The 20,666-nt window shown below is 43.8% G+C and overlaps 1 protein-coding gene across 4 annotated transcripts in view; it reads left to right on the top strand.

Annotated features, from left to right (window-relative positions):
• The window catches only part of USP4 (ubiquitin specific peptidase 4), a 54,291-nt gene extending 37,270 nt beyond the window's left edge, over positions 1-17,021 (top strand). For 2 of the 4 annotated variants that reach the window (XM_064453901.1, XM_064453902.1), the window contains 10 exons: positions 28-122; positions 8,403-8,594; positions 9,169-9,257; positions 11,929-12,144; positions 12,220-12,290; positions 12,914-13,029; positions 13,867-14,016; positions 14,833-14,936; positions 16,472-16,560; positions 16,682-17,021. In XM_064453901.1, the coding sequence (XP_064309971.1) occupies positions 28-122; positions 8,403-8,594; positions 9,169-9,257; positions 11,929-12,144; positions 12,220-12,290; positions 12,914-13,029; positions 13,867-14,016; positions 14,833-14,936; positions 16,472-16,560; positions 16,682-16,783 (1,224 nt within the window). In that variant the 3' untranslated portion in view covers positions 16,784-17,021. Of the gene's footprint in view, positions 1-27; positions 123-787; positions 4,175-4,965; positions 5,098-8,402; positions 8,595-9,168; positions 9,258-11,928; positions 12,145-12,219; positions 12,291-12,913; positions 13,030-13,866; positions 14,017-14,832; positions 14,937-16,471; positions 16,561-16,681 lie in introns of those variants that run through there. The other 2 variants (XR_010373328.1, XM_064453903.1) reach the window with 2 other exon arrangements.
• Positions 17,022-20,666: the final 3,645 nt, after the last annotated feature.

The raw sequence follows: 20,666 nt of genomic DNA, 5'->3' as shown, positions 1-20,666 counted from the left end.
CTTTGCAAATATCACTTGCTGTTCTAGATGGTGGTGACAGAAGTGTATAATCATCGATTCCACAAAATCTTCCAAATGGATGAAGGTTTAAATCATATCATGCCAAAAGACGACATCTTTGTGTGAGTAAAGTGGGAAGATGCCATGATGTGAAGAATACCACAAAACATTTGCTTTGGTTTCAGGATATAAACCCCAAATTTTTAATTCCCCCCCACCCCCCCAAAAAAACCTTAAGCCTTCCTGTCGACCTTTTGCATGATTTAGCAGTAATGCAGCTCTTCTCCTAGCAGTAGATTAGCATGTGCAGGGTTTAGTAGGTGTTTTCCTAATACAAAGGAAGTAATAATGAACTTTTTGTTTGGTCTGTGTTCTGCAGTTTAGAACTTTCTATAAGCCTATTTCAGATATGATAATCTATGTCTGGATTACAATTACACTTTCACTGGCATTTTTAGGCAGGTTCAAGCATACTGTTCTTATGCTCCAAATCATCCAAAAGCCTTGGAGCCGTTATTAGGATAGCATGAAGTCTAAGCTGTTGCACACTGCCTCTCCTAACACCCAACATAGTTGTTATAGCACCCAGCTAACCATGACTGGAGGTTCTTGATAGACTCTTGACTGGTGCTTACACTATTTGTGTCTTAACTATGGTTGTAAGGATCTTCAGTGAAGCTGAAGATTTGGTTGTGCTTGATGTTTTATGTATGTGTGGTGGATGAGATGTCTCCACTCATCTGTGAAATCTGGTGAGGAGAGCAAAAGTAGTGTTCCTTTATTGCAGCTGGCAAATGAAAAATATTGTGCATGAAGTGCAAAATGGACTTTGAGGCTTGCAACTGAACCTGGGGCTTGTGAAGTCAAATGCAGCCCTTCATCACAAGTCGAGTCTTCCTCATGTGAGAATGTTCCAGTGCAAGGATGTTGCTTCCATAAAATTATTGTGCCAGTGTGAAGTCCTGCACTAACATACTCTGGTGCAGTATGAACATCCCACTGAGTGGGATGCTGTGACATACTGTTTGGTGCTATTCTGTCATGTTGTCTGTCGTGACCTCATTGCTGAGATGTCATGTCTGAGTTTTTCTGAAAGTTCTTGTCCTGTTGTTTTCTTCAGTTGCAGCTAAAGGTGTGGCCAGTTAGGATGCCTGGGAAGGACATTTGGCTTCTGTGAAATCTGTTTTCTGAGGGTATTGTAAAGGGTTAGATTGTAAGTGAATCTGTCTCCAAAACTAGTAAAACGTTCAAAAAACAAGTAGTGTGATATTACAACAGTAATTACAAAAATACCCCACTTGCCTTCAGAAATAACATGTTGCATATCCCTCCAGAACTGTGTGTGAATTAGCTCTGCTCTGGGCTGCGAGGAAGCATTAGCTAGCTGAACTGCAGCTCCACGTGTTTTTTCCTTTGCAGTCACACTTTCTTTTACGCGCAGGTGCAACTGTAAATGAGATGATGCTGTGAGTCATACTCATAGTGAGTGAACTGACCTGGGTTAAAAATAACCCTCCAAGGAAGAGGACAGGTAGCAGGAGGAAGTTTTGCTACTCCTGTTTCTCCATGTAAATTCTCGAAGATGTTTTCAGCACTGTGGGGCAAGAGCAAGCAGCCAGGCACGAGGGCAAGAATTAGGAGAAAGTTGCTCATAGGAACTCCCTTTAATGGGTGATGCTGCCAGAAAAAAGATATGTAAAGTAATATTCTAACCTACAGCTGAAAACCAGCCATTCTTCTATGGAAATGAAGTCTTGTCTCAAAAACACAACAGAGAAACAGTTGTTCATACAGAGCAAAACTTTTTATTTAAACGGAAATGCATAATTACTTCTATCATGGACAATCTGTTTATGTTATAAAAAGTCTGCTCTTAGGTGTTCTAAGATTTAATTAAATCATTCAAGAAATGGTAATAGTAGTGTGAAGGTTCTTAAATTCCACTCTGTTTCTGTCTGCTAAGGTCTTGTATTTACTGAAGCTAGTGAGATAGGAGGGATTAACAGTACATCAGTTCTGTGTTAAGACAGGTACAAAGGGCACTGGCGTAAACTTTGAAAATTGTCACTGAAAGAAATTGGTTGGATTTAAGACTAGCTGTGCTAGGCTTTTGGTTCACTGGGCTCTTGCAAAATGATGACATTAACGATATGCTGAAGGCTTTTTTTTTTTGTTGTGTTTTGTTTTGTTTTTTTACTCCATGTGTTGTGTGTTTCTAGTATGCTTTTAAGAAATCATGATTTTCTTTAGTTTTTCCTTGCAGGAAGTGTTTTTTGTTTTTCTTTGCATTTAGCCCGTGATCTGAGGAGTTCTTGAGATCTCTGTGATTTAAAACTCTTCAGTAAGTTGAAACTGTCATGTGTAAGTTTTCAGGCTTTCTAAATCTTAATGTTTAAGACTGTGAGAATTATCTGAGTTGCTTTTGGAGGGGTAATATTGTCTGTTTGGACTTGGTACATAATTGCTAAAAAAGTGCATAACTTCCAAAGTAATGTGAATATTTTTGTCCTGCAGGCTTAAAAACTTGTTTTCTACTGGGGAATGTACTTGTAGCCATAGAGGTGCATCTCTGCCTTCTGCTTTTTGCAGAAATAATGATTTTATACCTGCTGGAGAGGACTCCTGCACAGAACCCCACCCCGGCACCTGTAGCTGTCGCACTGGCCCTTGTACATTTTCCTTCAGTGCTGGGACCTTTCTTGGGTTGCCTGCTTGCTCTTTTTGATGAGAAGCAGATGCTGCTCTGACTTGCACCTACCACTGCTACCCATCTTGGGCTGGACCCAGGCACTGCAGTGCACGCTCTCTTTGTGAGACTCTTCTCCAAAACCAGAGCAGGAACAGCCCAATTCACTCCTGTGTTCTCTGGTTAACTTGTTCCTTCTAGCCTAACTGGTTTTGTGTTCTTAAAATTTCCTGCTCTTGTTTCTTTTTGTTTTTTTCATGAAAACATAGCTTATGCTTATCCTAAGTGCTTGGTGAGTAACACTCGGCATTTGTTACTGCACCTTAGCTGGGTTGATGTAATTGTGGAACTAGATGATAACCTGGGTCAGGATACAGGGCAGTGTTAAAATAGCCGTTCTCTTGTCCAGCATGGAGTGCTGTGTTGCTCTGTACACAGCTGTGCTGGTGTATGCGTGGAAGTGGCTCAAGAATGGGGCAGGGGCAGATTAAACAGAAACTTCTCAAGTGCTCCTCAAGCTGTTACTTTTCTGACAGAAGTTGTCATCAGTAGTGTGTCAGATCAGGGCTTGCTGTCTTCCTGAAGATGCTGTGAGATGCGTGGCTGGAGAATGTGGCAACCTGGTGGTCATATGTTCAGATTGCTGCTGCTACCACCAGTAACTTCAGGAGTTTCTGTTACCCCAGCAACATATGTCTTAGATTGCAGGCAAATATCTCGCTGTTTATTAAATGTAGGAATAAAAAAATATCTCTTGCAGTATTTCTCCAGGTCTGCTTTGCTGACAATGGTAGCCAGACCTGGTTCTGCCTATGACAATAATATCCCTGTTGGTTTGACAGACGTCTGAATTTAGAGTATTGTGCACTAGCCAGCTAGCAACTCATGTCTCAATTCAAAATTCAAGGAAGATTCTAATATTGTGGAAGATCTGTGCCCAGCAGGGATGTGATTAAAAAAAAAAAAGCCAGTACTTTTGTACTGTTGTCTTGCTTTTGACACCAATGTCTGTTAAGTCTCAACTTTCAGTTTAGACCTCTGTATTGGTTGGTTACTGAGAAGAATATAAATTTCCGTGAAATGCTACAGTTGTAAATGACGCTGTCACTGAGCAGGAGCTCACACAACACGTTGCAGTAGGAGTAGCGTAGCTGGAATGTGCTTTATTGGTTTTCTTATATTTGCTTGACAGGGGACACAGTCTGCAGGTGCAGATATTGTAGTCCAGATGGTACTGTTGATGAATATTTGTGAGATGGGGTGGTATGTATAGAATGGGTTGTACTGAATATTGAGCTTGCAACTTTTTAAGGTGATTTCAGTGGTTGGAAAAGCTGGATTTTTTCCTGTTTTCACTGTAGGAGTATGAGGGAAGACCTCTTCAGCTTTCTGTGGTTCTTACAGGGTATCTTGGACATCTTGAGACATACCTTGTGAATTTTCATGTGCCCCCGGAGGGAGATGCTGAATTTGGGGGTGGGGAGGGGGGCGAGAATCAGACTCCATTTGGAATTTAAGCTGAATGGACAGTAATTCAGGGTGGGGGTGGGGAATCTGCCTGGATGGCTAAGGTATATTTTCTCCTTCAGCTGTGCAGTTTCTGGCTCATCAATTCTTGTGGTGTATTACCTTACGTGTTGTGCTCTCTGACAGTAAAAGAAATGTTTTTCTTTGTTTCTATATATTCTAAAATGCTAATGTTACTGGGCTTCTTGATACTTAAGTGCCTTTAACTCTCAGATGCATCCCAAAATGAATCTGGATCCTTTTATGCAGAGGATAAAACTATACATCTTCTCCAGGTCACCTGAAAGGGGAGGAGAATTTGGGGCTAGAATTCTCCAAGCCCGTTCTTTCACGAGGCTTTGCACTCATCTCTTTCTCATCAAGACAGGCTTGGAAACATAGTGTGGTCCTGGTGCAAGATGTGTTACTATTTAGCATCAGAGAAGAGGTGAGATGCTTGCAGAAATAATGGAGTTTGATGTAAGGCTGGAAGGAGGGTCACTGGCATGATGTATAGGGGCAGTGCAGCCAAAGAATGGTGGGATTAGCCTGCTTCTCACAGCACTGTAAATGTTTCTCTTGAGGCATGTTGTTTCTGTTAAAGGACAGGGAGATCTGTGGCAAATGATCAGAAAGCCACTTATGTAAAGGTGGTCTGCAAATCAATTTGACGACGTTAGTTCAGTGGTTGTACTGAATGCTCTCATTCTCCAGGCTAAGCAGAGAACAGCATTCAGCATGTAACCGAAATGCTTGCTATTTCTTTTTCTTAGGTTCTGTGAAGTCCAGCCCCACTAGGAACTCCGGCTCCCGCTCCAACGTAACACCCACGCATGCACCATGCTGGTGATATTACATCACCCAGGGATCCTGCTGGAGCTTGGAGCCGGCCTACAAGGGGTCAGGTAAGTACCACTTGAAAACAAAATCAATGGCCCATTTCAAGGGTATCACTCTTAATGTTTCTTCTTAGTTCTTAAGGCCTAAGAAGAAAAATATTTAGATGAATAAACTAGATACCCCTGTTCTCTTAGCCTGGCTAATGGGGCATATAATATAATATGTATTGTTTACATTGATAAAAGTTTCACAAATTGATTTGCAGGTCACCTTTAACCTATAAAAGTGTGCATATTTGAATAAGATGGATTTAGTTTGCCATATGTACCATGTTTTCTGCTGTCTCTTACAACATGCTGTGTATTATGTTTAGATGAGTTCATGGTCTTGAAAAACCATGATGGCTGCAGAAGTGTCAGGTTTGTTGATGTCACTGAGGCTACAACAATTATTGAACTGAGTTAGTTAGGTCAGCAAACCACCTAGTCTAGCAGTTTTATATGAAATGTTTTAGATGCGCGAGATCTTGTAGCAGACTGATCTAGAACTTAGTTCTCACTTGCTGAAATTTGTGTTTTCTTCTTTGAAATGAGGGTTTGTGTCCTTTCCAAAATGAGCTTGTGTTTTTTAAGCTTTGTAAAAATCTTGCTGGTTGAATTCCCTCATCCTTTTTTGTCTTGCTCTTCTATTAAGACTGGCAAAATCCCCCGACCAACTTCTACAGGGCAAGCTACCGTTTTCTGAAAAAGTTACATTTGCAGTTATTTATCTCCTGGTTTACTTGTTTGTATGTGTTCTGGTATTGTGAAAGAAAGTAAACAGATTAGGAGTATTTCCAGTTTGTAGAAGAGACTAGAATATGTGCAGCATTTTCACCCAGGTTTTTTCCAGTCCTCTGTTCATTCTTATTGTCAACTTTTGAACCAACTGTAATTTCACAGCAGCATCTCTGGGTTGGTGTGCAGTAGTAATCCAGTTCAGACGGATCTGTTCGTCAGCTTCTGCAGTGGCATTTTTTTTCTACCCTTCTCCGTTCTTTTACAAAATATACTACTTTTCTTATTTGTTGCTATAGGTTGACTTGTGATCCACATAGTGTTTTCCAGCTGGAATTAATATCATAGATCCCAGCACTTGGGAGGGAATGTTTCAATAACATACAACATATATATTAGCCTGGTGTTTAGCTCAGAGTATTTTTTGCTTTCAGTGCCCTTTCACATAGCTCTGCTTTGTCTTTCTGTAGCTTTTCATGCTCCTGTGCACATGCTTAGCTTAAGTTTGCAAGGGAACAAAAGTTACCTACTTCATTGCTCACTGCCTCCTTTCTGAATTATAACCACAGACCTAAAGCCTTTGTAATGCTGATGAAGCCTGGTCAAGTCCTACACTCCTGCTTAGCAGTTTTCAAACACTTTTCAGAGTTGTCATGAATTATAAAGCAACCAGCCAATATCCAGCAGTGTGGTAGCAGCTGAGCTAATGACCCTGACTTCTAAAACCATACTGTGTAGTCTGGTGTAGCATCATCTTTATGTTCTAGTATTTCAATTAAGTTGTAAGATACAGAATTATAGTCTATTGTCCAGTAATTCCTAGTATCAGCTCTATAGCTTTCCTTAAATTATGGATAAAGTATTTTATCTTAGATTTTTTTTTAAGAAGGGGTGGCTGTTGCTCAAGAGATTCAGAAAATGGCAGATACTGATTCCAATATGTCTGCATCTAATACTAGTATGTAAAAGTTGTGCTGAGGTGGAGTGGGTAGAGGGGCACTTGAGTAACCAAATTTGTTATGTTTCAGTGAGAAGTGTGTCAGATGCTCTTTTGCAGAGTGTTATAGGGGTACAGCGTGCTGGCTGTTTGTGATGGATGACACCTGCATATGGGTAATACTTAGCTTTTTCTTTCTGTCCCATCTGTTCCGTCGCATGGGCAGGACTTCATTCAGGTTCATGAGGGGTGATATAAATGGGGGCTGCATTAATTGCTGCTTGCAGAGCACAGTGTAGGTGGTGTGAGAGGCAGTCACAAGAATGTCAGGGAACATGTGCCTGTCGTGTACTGATTGCTTTATAGGGGTCCAGCTTAAGGGTCTCATAAGACCTGGAGTTAATCATAGATGATATTCTGGGACTGAGTGTGGTCTTTTTTGATTTAAACAGTGCAAGTAAAATAATACACCTCTTTGTGGTACTGTGTCTTAGGAAACTTTAGAAGGTGCAAATTGTATCCAGTGCTGGTGACCAGTTGAATAGCATTGACAGCATAGAAAACCTCAACAGCCATTTGCATTGGACTTGGTGGGCTGGGTGGTACCCTCTGGAAGGATATTTTTCTTCATGTACTCTACTGACTCAGCGCAGGCCCCAGGCTGTGATCCCGTTTTATTTAAGTAGGATGGAGAACTCTTCTCCTCCCTGCTCTACGAGGGCATTTTGAACACAGGAATAAAAAAATGTTTCTTGGCTCTTGAGAGAAGGGAAGTGGCCTGTGTAATGTAAAAGACCTGTTAAGAGTTGGTACATTCAGATATGTGATTGTGGTCTTGGTCATTATGCATAGTGACATCTTTCATGAAATCTTTCTTTCTTTTTCAGTTTTAAGATAAGTCTGGGACAGGTGACTCACCAAATTAAAGAGCGGTGTGACTTGGCATTCTTGAAAATTAATATTTTGTAATGAATAGTCCTGAAGCGAACAACGTGAATAGTGTTGGACCACATGGTTTCTTTTGACTCTGACATCTGCAAATACCTTATTTGCTCTTTTGCCCAGTAGCATGAGCTGTGTCTGTCTCCTCACTCTTCTCCAGAGCTGTTTGTTTTCTTCCAGAATGTTTTTCTTGTGTGTTTACTGTCCTTGGATTTTTCTGTGAAGCAGATGTTTCCAAACTCTTGGTTTTCTGAAACATTGGCTGCTCAGTGATGTAAGCTCAGGCCATTAACTGTACAAGAGGCTGGGAGAATGCAAGACCCAAGGTATCAAGCGGGTTTCTTTCTTTAGAGGTATCGAACACTGAGGGATTTCAAAGTGCATTTTGTATTTTTCACTGGCCCTGTGACCTGGTTGAAGCAACATGTAGTTGTCAGGGTAATGTCTTGAGAGGTGAGTGTCAGTAGGGATGTGAATTAGGAATAAAGACAGAGGGAAGGTGGCATTCGAGTCGGTGGTAGGTATGTATCCTGTGCCATTGTGAGCCATGGGAAGCATTCAGGAAACTGCTCTGTAGCATGAAGTCAGAGTACAACCCATTTTGTCCTCAGGAGGACCTGGTGGAGAGACTTGTTGGACTGAGTTCATATTGGTTCTGCCTGCTGCCCTGCTTGGCAGTGTAAATAACCTGTGGAAATACCTGTCTTTTGAACAGATATGAAGTTTGCAAGCCAGATGAGGATGGCTCGGAGTATGTTACTCTCTCTGTTTACTTTCGGGAAAAGACAATGAGGCAATCCAGCAGTGCTTCAGGGACCGTACTCTTTGGTCAGCCACTATTAATATCTGTGCCAAAACACAAGCTCACTGTCGATCACCTGTACAGTGTGGTTTTGGAGCAGATCAGGTAAGTCATGTATGTACCCTTGAATCTTATGCAAAGTTCCAGTGGTCGCCTATTCAATTACACTGTAATAGGATTACTGCATCCTTGTTAACGGGAAGAATTTTCCTTGATTTGTGTGTGGTGTATAAACCAGGATTCGCATTGCATTAGCATCTGGAGGCCCCAGGGACATTTCAAGGTCCTGTTTTTTGGGGCTGTGTAAAAGCAGGCTGTAAGATGATGCTGGTGGTGGTTACAAGGGAAGCTATCCAGCTTATCCACTTGGTGCTGCAAAACAGGTCAGGAGCAGAACTTGGGCCATGTTTTCAGGGCTCTCAGATGGGGCCACTGTAACTTATTTTTGCCTCTTCCGTCTACTGCCAGTAAAACTTGGAACAAGCAGTGAGAACAGAGACTTACTGAATTGTTGTTTGACTCATTCTGAGAGCTCTTGGCCTGTAAATGGTGCGGTGCAGGATGGGTTCTGGTTTGCTGAGGAGGACTGGATGGCAAGAACTGATGATGGAGAGGGGTGCTGTTGTTGTGATGTACAGCTCTGGTATGATTGTGTGATAAACATACTCCCTCTCTTTAGCCGCTATGTGAAACTCCCTTTGGCGGAAGAATACTCTACACCCTGCCCAGACAAAGGAACCTGCAATGGCTCCAATGGTGTGGTTGAAGGTAAAGTCCTTTCAAAACTGACTGGCAGCTTTTCAGCACGTAAAGCTTTTTAGTAGTATTTGGTTTGTGCTGTGCGTATTTGGCTTAAGCTCTAGCAGATTGTTTTCTGACAATGATTAAACCACGCTATTGCGTAGGACTTCTGCATGGTATAGTGAGAATTCTTGTAGACCATTTTCCTTCCAAGGGAGATCGGATGTGTGTAAGCTGCAGCGGCAGAACAAGGTGTGGTGTGCACTCATCTTGACCAATGCTAGGAAAGTCTTTGCTTCCCTGCTAGGTGTTGGGGTGCCTCCATCCAGAAGCAACTCCTTTCCTAATATGCCCTCTGGTGATGAAAACTGGCCTGTTAAGTTACAAAGACAAGTTTGGGAGAAATAAAGTGGAAATGGTATTTTCTATTCATGGACCTAGGCTCACAAGGTCTTGTTCCTAGGTTAGATGCTTACAAGGAAGCTTTGAACACTGGTGACAAATGCGTGTTTTCCTTTCCTCTTTGAAATGATTGACTTGTGCTGCTGTGAGAGTAAAAACTGGAACAAGTTAAATGGGAAATTTTACATGGTGGGGAAAATCTGCCCATTTTTCCCAAAGGATGGAGATAACTTTCCTGGAGACGTACATGTTCCCTTCTGTAAAGACACCCAACTGCAACCTTTCTGATTCTCTCTTGGGATGTTCATTAGGGTGTGCTGTCAGAAGGTGTGATTGTTAACCTATTGTGAACTGAGCACTGTCCATCAGGCAGAGACGTTTAATGCTTTCTTCGCCTCAGTCTTCAACACTGATGGTGGGCTTAGGGACCCCCAGAGCCCTGGACTAGTGAACCATGACTGTTGGAATGATAAACTCCTAATAAACCCTGAACTTGTGCAGGACTTGCTGCTTCAGCAAGATCCCTGTAAGTCAATGGGGCCTGATGGGATTCATCTGAGGGTACTTAAAGAGCCAGCTGATGTCACAGCGAGACCGCTCTTAATGATTTTTCAATACTCTTGGGAATCTGGAGAGGTCCCAGTCGACTGGAAGCTGGCAGATGTTATCCCAACCTTCAAGAAGGGCAACAGGGATAACCCTGGTAAGTACAGGCCTGTCAGTCTCACTTCTGTGCCTGGTAAAATTATGGAGAAGATTATTCTGGGAGTTATTGAAAAACACCTGAAAGACAATGCAGTCATTGGTCCTAGCCAACATGGGTTCATGTGGGGAAGGTCCTGCCTAACAAATTTGATTTCCTTCTATGACAAGGTCACCTGCCTAGTTGACCAAGGAAAGCCAGTTGATGTGATCTTTTTGGATTTCAGTAAAGCTTTTGATACTGTCTCTCACAGTATCTTCTGGGACAAAATGCCCAGCACACAGCTGAATAAACACATAATGCAGTGGATGAGCAATTGGCTGATGGGTCAGGCTCAAAGGGTTATAGTAAACGGGGTTACATTGGGATAGCAGCCAGTCACTAGTGGGATTCCACAGGGATTCATCTTGGGGCCAGTACTCTTTAATCTCTTTGTTAATGACTTGGATGCAGGACTTGGAAGAATACTGATTAAGTTTGCCAATGACAAAAAAACTGGGAGGAACTGTTGACACTCTTGAGGGCAGAGAGGCCCTGCGGAGGGATCTGGACAGACTGGAGAGCTGAGCAATCACAAACTGTATGAAGTTTAACAAGGGCAAGTGCTGGATTTTACACCTGGGGCACGGCAACCCTGGATGTTCAGACAGACTGGGGAACAAGAAGCTTGAGAGCAGCTCTGCAGAGAGGGACCTGGGGGTTCTCGTCGATGGCAGGCTGGACATGAGCCAACAGTGTGCCCTGGCAGCCAAGAGGGCCAACCCTGTCCTGGGGTGCATCGAGCACTGTATTGCAGCCGGTCAAGGGAGGTGATTGTCCCACTGTACTCTGCACTGCTGAGGCCTCACCTTGAGTACTGTGTGCAGTTTTGGGTGACACAGTACATTAAGGGTATAAAGCTACTAGAGAGTGTCCGGAAGAGAGCTATGAAGTTGGTGAAGGGTTTAGAGGAGAAACTGTATGAGAAGCAGCTAAGGTCACTTGGTTTGTTCAGCCTGGAGAAGAGGAGACTGAGGGGAGACCTCATCACGGTCTACAGCTTCCTCACAAGGGGAGGAGGGGCAGGCACTGATCTCTTCTCTCTGGTGACCAATGGCAGGACCCGAGGGAGTGGCAGGAAGATGTGCCAGGGAAGGTTTAGGTTGGATATCAGGAAAAGGTTCTTCACCCAGATGGTGGTGGAGCACTGGAACAGGCTCCCCGCGGAGGTAGTCACGGTGCTGCGCCTGACAATATTCAAGAAGCACTTGGACAATGCCCTCAGAGATATGGTGTGAATTTGGGGTTGTCCTGTGCAGGAACAGGAGTTGGATTCGGTGATCCTTGTGGGTCCCTTCCAAGTCAGGACATTCTATGATTCTATGTCTGATACTAGGATATAAAACCCAGCACACTGCCTGGCATCTGCTAAAGGGAAAAATAGAACTTCAGATGCAGTGGTTTAGCAAGCACAGATTCTTTTTCTGCGTGTGTCTTTCACTTTCTGATTAATCAATGTGTGTCATAACAGGCTCATGCAAACAGCGTTTAACGTGAGGTGTCAGTCTAAACTTTCACAGAAGCTCTTTAATATTATGCTTGTAATTTTGCCAGGTGACATTGAAGAGATGGAGCATCAAGATGGTGGACAGGAAGGCAAGGAAAAGCTGGAAGAAGTTAATCCCTGCCACTCTGAGGGTTGTATGCAGATTGAGTCAGCAAGAGACCTGCAGCCTTGCAAGAAGCAGCATTTCACTTTTAGCCTCGTGAATGCCTCTGGGACCTCTGAGATAAACTCCATTGTAGAAGGAAAAATCCTAAAACTGAGTGGTAATTATTGCCTTGCTATCTTTTTTTCTTCCTTCTCCTTACACCTTTGCAATAAATGTTTCTTCTTTCTTGTAGCTTTTTCTGCACTTGCTATTGACTGGGATTTTGATATGCGGAGGCTACTTTTTGATGAACAGGAGGCACAGGTTGTAGTATGCTTTTTTCATAAATGATCTATATGTAAACTTGCATGGTACTTAAAAAGATTACAATAAATGGGGAAATGTACATGTAGCTCCCTTCCTAAAAATTGGAGTCACCAGCATGAGATGTGTTTACTTAAAATCTTTTAGTGATAAGGTCTATAGATCTATAATTGCTGATCTGTTTCCAGTGTGTTCTGAAAAGTAGATGTTTTAATTTCGAAGCTAAGTGGTCTAGTTCATAGTCCACTCAACAAACAAAATAAATGAAATTAAAAAAAAAACCCCAGACTCAGTAGAAACCTGAAACCAAATTCATAGAGCTAGTAGAAAGATCGGTGTTTTCTGTGAGAGTTCTGCTGGATCGTGTTTTGTAACAGAATAACCTGTTGTTACTCTTTTTCGCAAAAAACCCCAAACCCACCAACTTTCAAGTAAGGACATATATTTTCTCTTATGGACTGTTTGTAACACATGAAAAGAGTGGCTGGAAGCTTGAGGTGATTGGGGGTGGTGGCTTGGGGGGCAGAAATAGGCAGCATGGTGAAGGTGAGCATGTTCCTTCTCATGATGTCAAGGATTAAAGACTACGTGGAACTGAATGGAGCATACACCTCTTTCACTAGGCATTTGAAAAACATGAAAGTATGTTACAGCCACAGAAGAAGAAGGCTGTGGTAGCCCTCAGAGACTGCATAGAGCTCTTCACTACTATGGAAACGCTTGGTGAACATGACCCATGGTAAGAGCATCTGTCTAACTGCCATGTTTATTGTAAAATGCCATAACTATTTGAGTTCACATTATTTGTCATGGGATTCTGATAATTTCCCAGATCTGTCCTTTTGTCTTCATCTGTGAGAAGTCTTACCAGTTCTGTGTTGTCATTGACTCAATAGGCTGCAGATGTGGGATAATAAAAAGTATTTGTTACCTGCCTTTATTTAAAAAAAAAAAAAAAAGTGGCAGTGGGCATGTAGCTTCCAAAGATCAGGCTATTTTTAATTCCTCAGCATACATCTGTCTTCCAGACAGTGTCAGAGGAAGCAGTTGTGGTAATAAAGAGTGAAAGCATGTGGCTACCTTAGCATTTAATCCTGTATTATTTCTAGCTTGAACACATCCTGCCCCATTCCTAACTCTACCAAAAATCCCTAGTCCAGAGGGGCTAGGTACATCTGTGTAAGAAAATAACTTAGAGTGCAGTAGGTGATTGTTTATTATTAACTTCCAGTTACATGCTATAGATGTGTTTACAACTGTTAGCTGTTTGAGCTGCATCAGGAGATAATAAAGAAGTAATGGGACCTTTAAACCTTTTTTTAATTTACCAAAGAAAAATTAATCTTTGAACAATGTTCAGTTAACACACTTGCCATAGAACATTTGCCCTATAAAGTGAAAGCAAGTTGCAGTTTGGAAACGTCCGAGGAAGTGTGTACACCTGCATGTTCCTCAGCCAAAATGCCTTCTATAAGGCAGGGACTGTACTGTGCTATTGAGGCATCTTTTAGTGGAAGGCCAGAAGCTTTTTTTTAAACGTAGTCATTCATTTCCTTGTTTGTTACTCCTTCCTCAGGTACTGCCCTAACTGTAAGAAACATCAGCAGGCCACAAAGAAGTTCGACCTGTGGTCTTTGCCCAGGATTTTGGTAGTGCATTTAAAACGCTTCTCATACAGCAGATACTGGAGGGATAAACTTGACACTGTTGTGGAATTCCCTATCAGGTAGGATTCTTCTCTCAAGCTAGGAAGAGCTTGAAGAAGCTGGTAAAGAGAAACCTAGTTCTGATGTTAGTGTTGGGTGGGCTTGTTATTAAAGCTGTAACCAGAACAGCTCCGTCTTCCAGGTTTGAACTGCAAGACAACAGGCATGAGCTGAGTTTGGGGGGGGCGCGCTTGTTTGTGTGTTTTTTTGTGCATTGTTTTTTCGTGTGTTTGTTTTTGTGTTTTGTTTGTTTTGGGTGGTGGTGGTTGGTATTTTTGTTTGCTTGGGCTGGGGTTTTATTTGTTTTGTGTTTTTTTTTTTAATCAGTTCTACACATCTCAAAGAACACTAGTTACTTAGCAGGTACTGTTTCTTCTGAAATTAAGGTAAAACCATGTGATTCTGCCGAACCAAGAGAAGTTCTACAGACAATTTAGTGAATTTGTTGGGCAGAGCTGCACTTGCAGTACTGAGGATCTTGTACAGATGTACAGATGCCTGCTTCATCCCCCTGCTTCTGCTTGTCAGCATCCTGCTGCAGGATGAAGTGTATTCCTTACTACCGATATCTCACTTTTCATGCCTACACATGGACACTCTGACCTGTCTTTTATCCAGCACCTCCCTCTAAATCTTTTGGCAGTGCTTGATGTGTTTACCAGGACCTGTCCTGTGTGGGAGGAGTAACACATCTGGTCTTTACATTAATAACATTTTGCTGTTGAGTAGCACTTCTCCACTGGTACTGCCTGCCTGCAGAGCTTCACTGGTGGCATGCATCACCTTCTAGAAAGTGCTGATTACTGGTGTACTGATACTTTTGGATTTCCTTTCAGGGGTTTAAACATGTCTGAATTTGTCTGTGACCCAGGAGCAGGCTCATATGTGTATGACCTCATCGCAGTTTCCAATCACTATGGAGCCATGGGAGTAGGCCACTGTGAGTAACTGCTTCTCTGTCATTTGTACACAAGAAAACATAGGCAGAGGGGTCATGGGAGGGCTGTGTGTGTTGTAGATGTGAAGCAGCCATCACCAAGGGTACCTAGTCCAAAACTTACCTGTGTTCTGTATGCAGGTGAGTATCGTATTGGAAGGTAATGTCCTTCCTATTAGGATTCGCATAGCAGCCGCCTGAGGTCTGACTCTGATGCCTATGGGACCTTGGTTAGTAGTCACTGGAGTGTGTTGTGGTGTTCCACAATTTATGAGTGGAGTCAAGATTTTTCAATGCCGAACATGAAATTGTGGAAAGAAGCTTCTTACTGGAGAGCACTGGGGAGGGTCTTCAGTGTAAGCTGTCAGTTCAGCCTCAAGACTCAGCTTCTTGTCCTGCAGCATGCCAGAGGGCAGCTGCTTGTCCAGTGTGGGTGCAGTATCACAGCTGCAGAGCAGAGATTGCCAGCAGTTGAGCCAGCCAAGCCAGGAGCTTGCCAAGCTCCCTCGGTGGTGAGACAAGGTCTGATGAGCAGCAGTCTCCCATAGGCCAGGAAGACAGAGCAGAGGGTATACCTTATCATGAAGCTGGATCTGACACATTTCTGCATTTCCTATCCTGAATTCTGTTTGCTGCAACAGCGATTTAAAGCACTTCTTAATTTTCCTTTGTTCCAGACTTTTTCTAAAGCCACAAAAAAAGTCTAGTTCTTGGGTTGCAGAGCTGGCACTAGCTTGCAGTAGAATGTCTCCACCTTTGTGCTGACAAGGGCTCACATAGCAGGGAAAAATGTCATGCCACCAGGAGAAGAAAGCCCTTTGTTATATATGACAAGTCTGATACATGACAAGTTTGTGTTTTCTGTCACTGGTTTCGTTGCAGCATAGATGAAATGCATCTGTAGGTGGAGATCCCTGTATCGGGTATCCATGCAGATCCATGCTGTAGGTGGCACTTCTAGAACCACCCACTTGCGCTTTACTACAAGAGGATGATGAACTCCCATTTGGCAGTACTATATGCTTACCTCAGAGGGTGTGTCGCTGTAGGACAGCATTAGCTGAAGGGGGATGTTTTGAGATTGGAGATTTTAGTCACAGAAGTCTTGGTTGGAAGAGACTTTGCAGGACTTGAGTCCAGCTTCCTTCTTGAGGGAGGACTCTTGCAAGCACTAGATTGGATCAATCAACAACAGAAAACTTCTCTTTCATGTGAAAAATGTGAACATGCAGAGTCTTAAACTATGTGTTTGGGAAAGCTCTGGCTCAAGGGAGTGAACAAAACACTATAACTTTTTTTCCTAAGTTTCTTTGCCCCGTATCTCAGCTTTTGGGTAAGTCTGGTATGCAGGACATAGTTCTAGATAGCATGTTCTGGAAGATGTGTGTGTTGGTGAACTAGGTTTGGAGTAGTTAGCTCCTGGCCTCCCATGCACACTCAATTTCCATCTTGAGTGTCACTGGTGCAGCACAGCTGGTGTGGTGTTGCCTATTGGTCTTCCTTGGAGTACTAAGCTGCGTTTTATTTTCTCTTGACAGACACTGCCTATGCAAAGAACAAAGTGAATGGCAAGTGGTACTACTTTGATGACAGCAGTGTATCTGTGGCTTCAGAAGACCAGATAGTGGTGAGTATTTGGCCTGAGGCTAATCTGAGTTTGTGCTGAAAATGTGGTACCCTGCTTTGGGCGTTACGTTTCCAGCTGAGCTACGTGGATTGTTTCAGATGTTTTTCTTCTTTGTTTGTAGACAAAAGCTGCATATGTGCTGTTTTATCAGCGCCGAAACAGTGAGGAACATACTGCCCCGTCTCCTCCCCAAGAAGAGTGTGACGGCATGGATACCAACTAAACATCACCTCCAGCACTCAGCCACCATGTTAGCGGTCACTCTTCTAAAGCCATGCCTGAGATGTCTGAAAATTTTTCTTCCTTCTGTAGAAGTCAAGCAGAAAATCTAGCACTGAGATATTTGGTGCTGGGGGTTGCAGACTAGCGCTGGAGAGCCAGGAATAGGTGCTGACACTTGGGTATTTAGAGGCCAAAAATAATATATATTGGAGTTTCAATAAAGTTCTTTTTAAAATCTGGCTGAGCTGTGTGGGTAGAGGCAGGGGTCGGGGCTGAGCTGGGCTGGGACTGTGGGTCTTGGCCTGAGGGTTTTAGCTGGAGTCAGGAGCCTTAGCTGGAGGCCAGGTCACAGCTGAGTCTTGTGGGGCCCTTGGAGGAGTCCGGTGGGTGTGATTCTGAATCACTGTGGGGGCTTCCTGCCAGCTCTCTGGTGTTGCTGTTGGGTCCTGTCTGTGTCAAGGAGGCTTGCTGAACTCTTTCTGAAAGCTCAGTTCAAACCTTTGTACATCTGGCCTGACTGTTGCAGTCTCTGCCATCGTACCTTGGTCCCCTTGCTAAGCAGCAATGGTTTCTCTTTCTTATGTCCTTTCACCAATGCATTTGGGGCTCTTCTGGGTGGTTTTGACTCTGCTTTTTTTTCATGTGAACATTGAATCCTGTAATATAGGGTTTGCTTCACCAGAAGCAAATCATACCTTCTTATGGTTGAGGAGTGGCTGAGGGAGCTGGGGTTGTTTAGCCTGGAGAAGAGGAGGCTGAGGGGAGACCTTTTCGCTCTCTGCAACTACCTGAAAGGAGGTTGTAGCAAGGCGGGGGTCAGTCTCTTCTCCCTAGTAACAAGCAATAGGACGAGAGGAAATGGCCTCAAGCTGCGCCAGGGGAAGTTTAAGTTGGATATTAGAAAAAACTTCTTCACCAGAAGGGTTGTCAGGCGTTGGAACAGGCTGCCCAGGGAGGTGGTGGAGTCTCCAACCCTGGAGGTATTTAAAAGAAGGGTAGGCGTGCTGCTTGCGGATATGGTTTAGTGGTGGACTTGGCAGTGACAGGTTAGCGGTTGGACTCAATGAGCTTAAGGGTCTTTTCCAGCCTTAACGATTCTATGACTCTATGGTATGGCAGATGTGCAGGCTGATCCACACAGTGATGGTGGGATACAGCTGTTCTGGCTCTGGCTCCCATTCTTCCGCAGGCAAAATGTCATCTGTAAGGTTGGTGGTTTCTTGTTCTCTCCATTCATCTGCTACACCCCTCACTTCCAGGCTGCACTTTTCTGCCTCCGCTGTTTCTCCTGTCGTTTGTGCAGTGGCAGCATTTTTATCCTTTTCTGTTCATTTATGTGGCTCCTTGGAGCTTTTTCTCCAGCAAAGCTCAGCACTGTGTCCTGAGAGCTGCCATGTGTAAGCATGACAGCGCAATGCAATGGATTGTGTGAGTTTTCAGACTTTTCTTTTGAAACTTTTGGGGGTTTTTGACTGTTCTTTCAGCCTTTCTCCTCCTCCCTTGAGTGCTGCCCTTTAGATCCCTCACTCCATCATCTACAAGGCTGCAGGTGTGATGGTCCTGTCCAAGGTCTCTGTTTGCCTTAGCTGTTCAGGAGCTTTGCTCCATCCTTTTGGCACAACAGGCAAATGCACTTCCCTCTGTGCTCTTTTACCCTCTGTGTTACTTGTAGGACTCAAATCCTGCTTTCTTCTTGAATGGGGACTCCTGTGAGCACTAGGTCAGGTCAGTCCTCTGTGGAGAACTGGTCTTCTGTGTGAAAAATAGGAAAAGTCTAGAGCCCTAATCTGTGTTTTTTAGGGAAAGGTCCAGCTCAAGGTGGTGAACCAAACAGGAGAGTTTTTATCCTTGGAGCCAAGTGTGTTGGCAGAACAAAAGGCTAAGACAGGCTACTGCCCTGCTTCTTTTCACCCTGAAATGCATGCTTGCAGCCACTCAGTCCTCTGTGCACAGTCCCTGTGGCATCATTGCTGACCATAACCACCTCTGATGGTCAGTGTAATGGCGGTCAACCATTAACTCCAAAAATACCAGCTCAGCTCCCTTTCTGCAGTTCTTGGCAACAAGCCCTGTAGGAGATTGTTGTGTGCCTGTCATCCCTGCAGCTCTGCTCTGCCGCAGCTGAGCAAAAGCCCAGCCAGCTCCTTGCTGTCTTCTGCCCTGAGCAATGGGAAGGGAGGGCAACACCGTGCAGCCCTGTGGCCAGGGCACTGGCAGGTAAGAGAGGAGGGGTGGCTGCCTCTAACTGGCATGCCAGTGTTGTGATAATCCTCTGTGGAATTTTGCTTTTTAAAGCATTAAAATTTCAATTTTGAGATCAGAATTGCTTAATTGCTTCTGCTGTTCTGGTTTCGGGGTTGTTTGAGATTTTTACAACTCTTAATACTATATTTCTGGTTTTTTCCTCATTACTGAGGGAGCATCCAAAAAGCAATTTTTAAGCTGTAGCACTGCACTGAATTACTCTGATCAGCATTTTTTTTGTTTGTTTGTTTTACCCTGAAAGAAAATCATGGGCATTCCAAAATGGGGAAGAGAGGAGAGGCAGGGGAGTAGATGACCTTTTTAAAAGAAAAATCAATCTGAAACAGCCTTTATTCTCCTCCTTGCCTCCCTACCTGTGCTGAAACTGAGAAGCACATCAGTTGGGCTAAATCGATGCTCAAATGCTGAACAGACTCTGTTGTACTGCAGGAAAAGGGGCCTAGCTCTTACTTTCTCTGCCTCTGAGCTGATGGGCTTTGGCTGCTCTGTGTGTGCTGTAATACCAGATCTGTTTTTCAGACTAGCACTTTGTAAGTGGCTGGCTCTATTGTACAAAAATGAAAATTAAAGAGTGGTTTGCACTGAAACTGAACTGTGTTGTTATTTTCAGCTTTCATTATGTGACCTGAGAGTGCTGGTTGTGAGGATGTCCTGGGGTGCTCCAGGAGCTCTTTTGGCTGGGGGAGGGCTAATCCTGTGGAGCTCAAACCTTCCCTGCTCTGCCAGTGGGGAGCTGGGAGACAAGCAGACGCTGCCTGCACCGCTTTACATCTGAGAGGTCGTGCTTGCTCCAGGGCTGCCTTTTCTTGCCTGTGGTGCTGGGTTGCTGATATCTGGTGCTGTAGCAAAGCCTGTCCTTGCCTTTCTGTGGCACTGGGCAGCCTCAGCTGCAGCTTCCTCATCATTCGTCTGTGGATGTCAGGATGGCAGGGAGTCCTGGCCTGCCTTATGTCTGTTTTCTCCAGGGTATCAGGGCTGCTTGTGGCTGTATCGCTGAAATTGTTGTCCTGTAGTTTCTCCTCCTCAAGGCAACCTGAGCACACGTATGAGAGCAGGCTGGAAAAGACCGAGGAAGTTAAATGCATCAGGCTTGTGTGCATTTAGCATTGGTGTGCATGCAGGGAATCTGGGGGATTGTCAAAAGTTTGCAGGTCAAGGCGGGCTGTGAAGCCTCAGTAAGAAGGTTTGAAGTCTTCATGTCACAGTTACAGTGTGCTAGTGGAGGAGCTTGGTCTTAGCTGGAGCCTCAGAGAGGGTTAGATGATCCTTCATGTAGACTGGGAGATGGTGAGTTCCAAAGTGCTTCAGGAGACCCATCACAGGAAGAAGGCAAAACAAAGTGGCCGCTTTCAAATGCAGAGGCATTTGGGTATCCTGTGTCAGTGTACAGGCTCACAGGAATGGCTTCTACAAGAGCACCAAGGGCATGAAGTGAAATTAAATTCCCTGTTGCAAAAGGGAGGGGAAAAATAACCCCCACACACAGGTTGTGTTGTCAGTGAAGCACTGTTAGTAGCACTCAGGAAAGAGGTCTCAGGCAGAAAAGAAAAGAACATCTCTGAGCTAAGGCTCCTGTTCATAGAGAAGATGATTTTGGTAAGACCAGAAAACTGGCTGTG

The sequence above is a fragment of the Phalacrocorax carbo genome, chromosome 6 (assembly GCF_963921805.1).
Source record: "Phalacrocorax carbo chromosome 6, bPhaCar2.1, whole genome shotgun sequence".
In the NCBI taxonomy this organism is placed as follows: domain Eukaryota; kingdom Metazoa; phylum Chordata; class Aves; order Suliformes; family Phalacrocoracidae; genus Phalacrocorax; species Phalacrocorax carbo.
The sequence above is the reverse complement of the archived record's forward strand: the minus strand, read 5'-3'. Positions and strand labels throughout refer to the sequence as shown.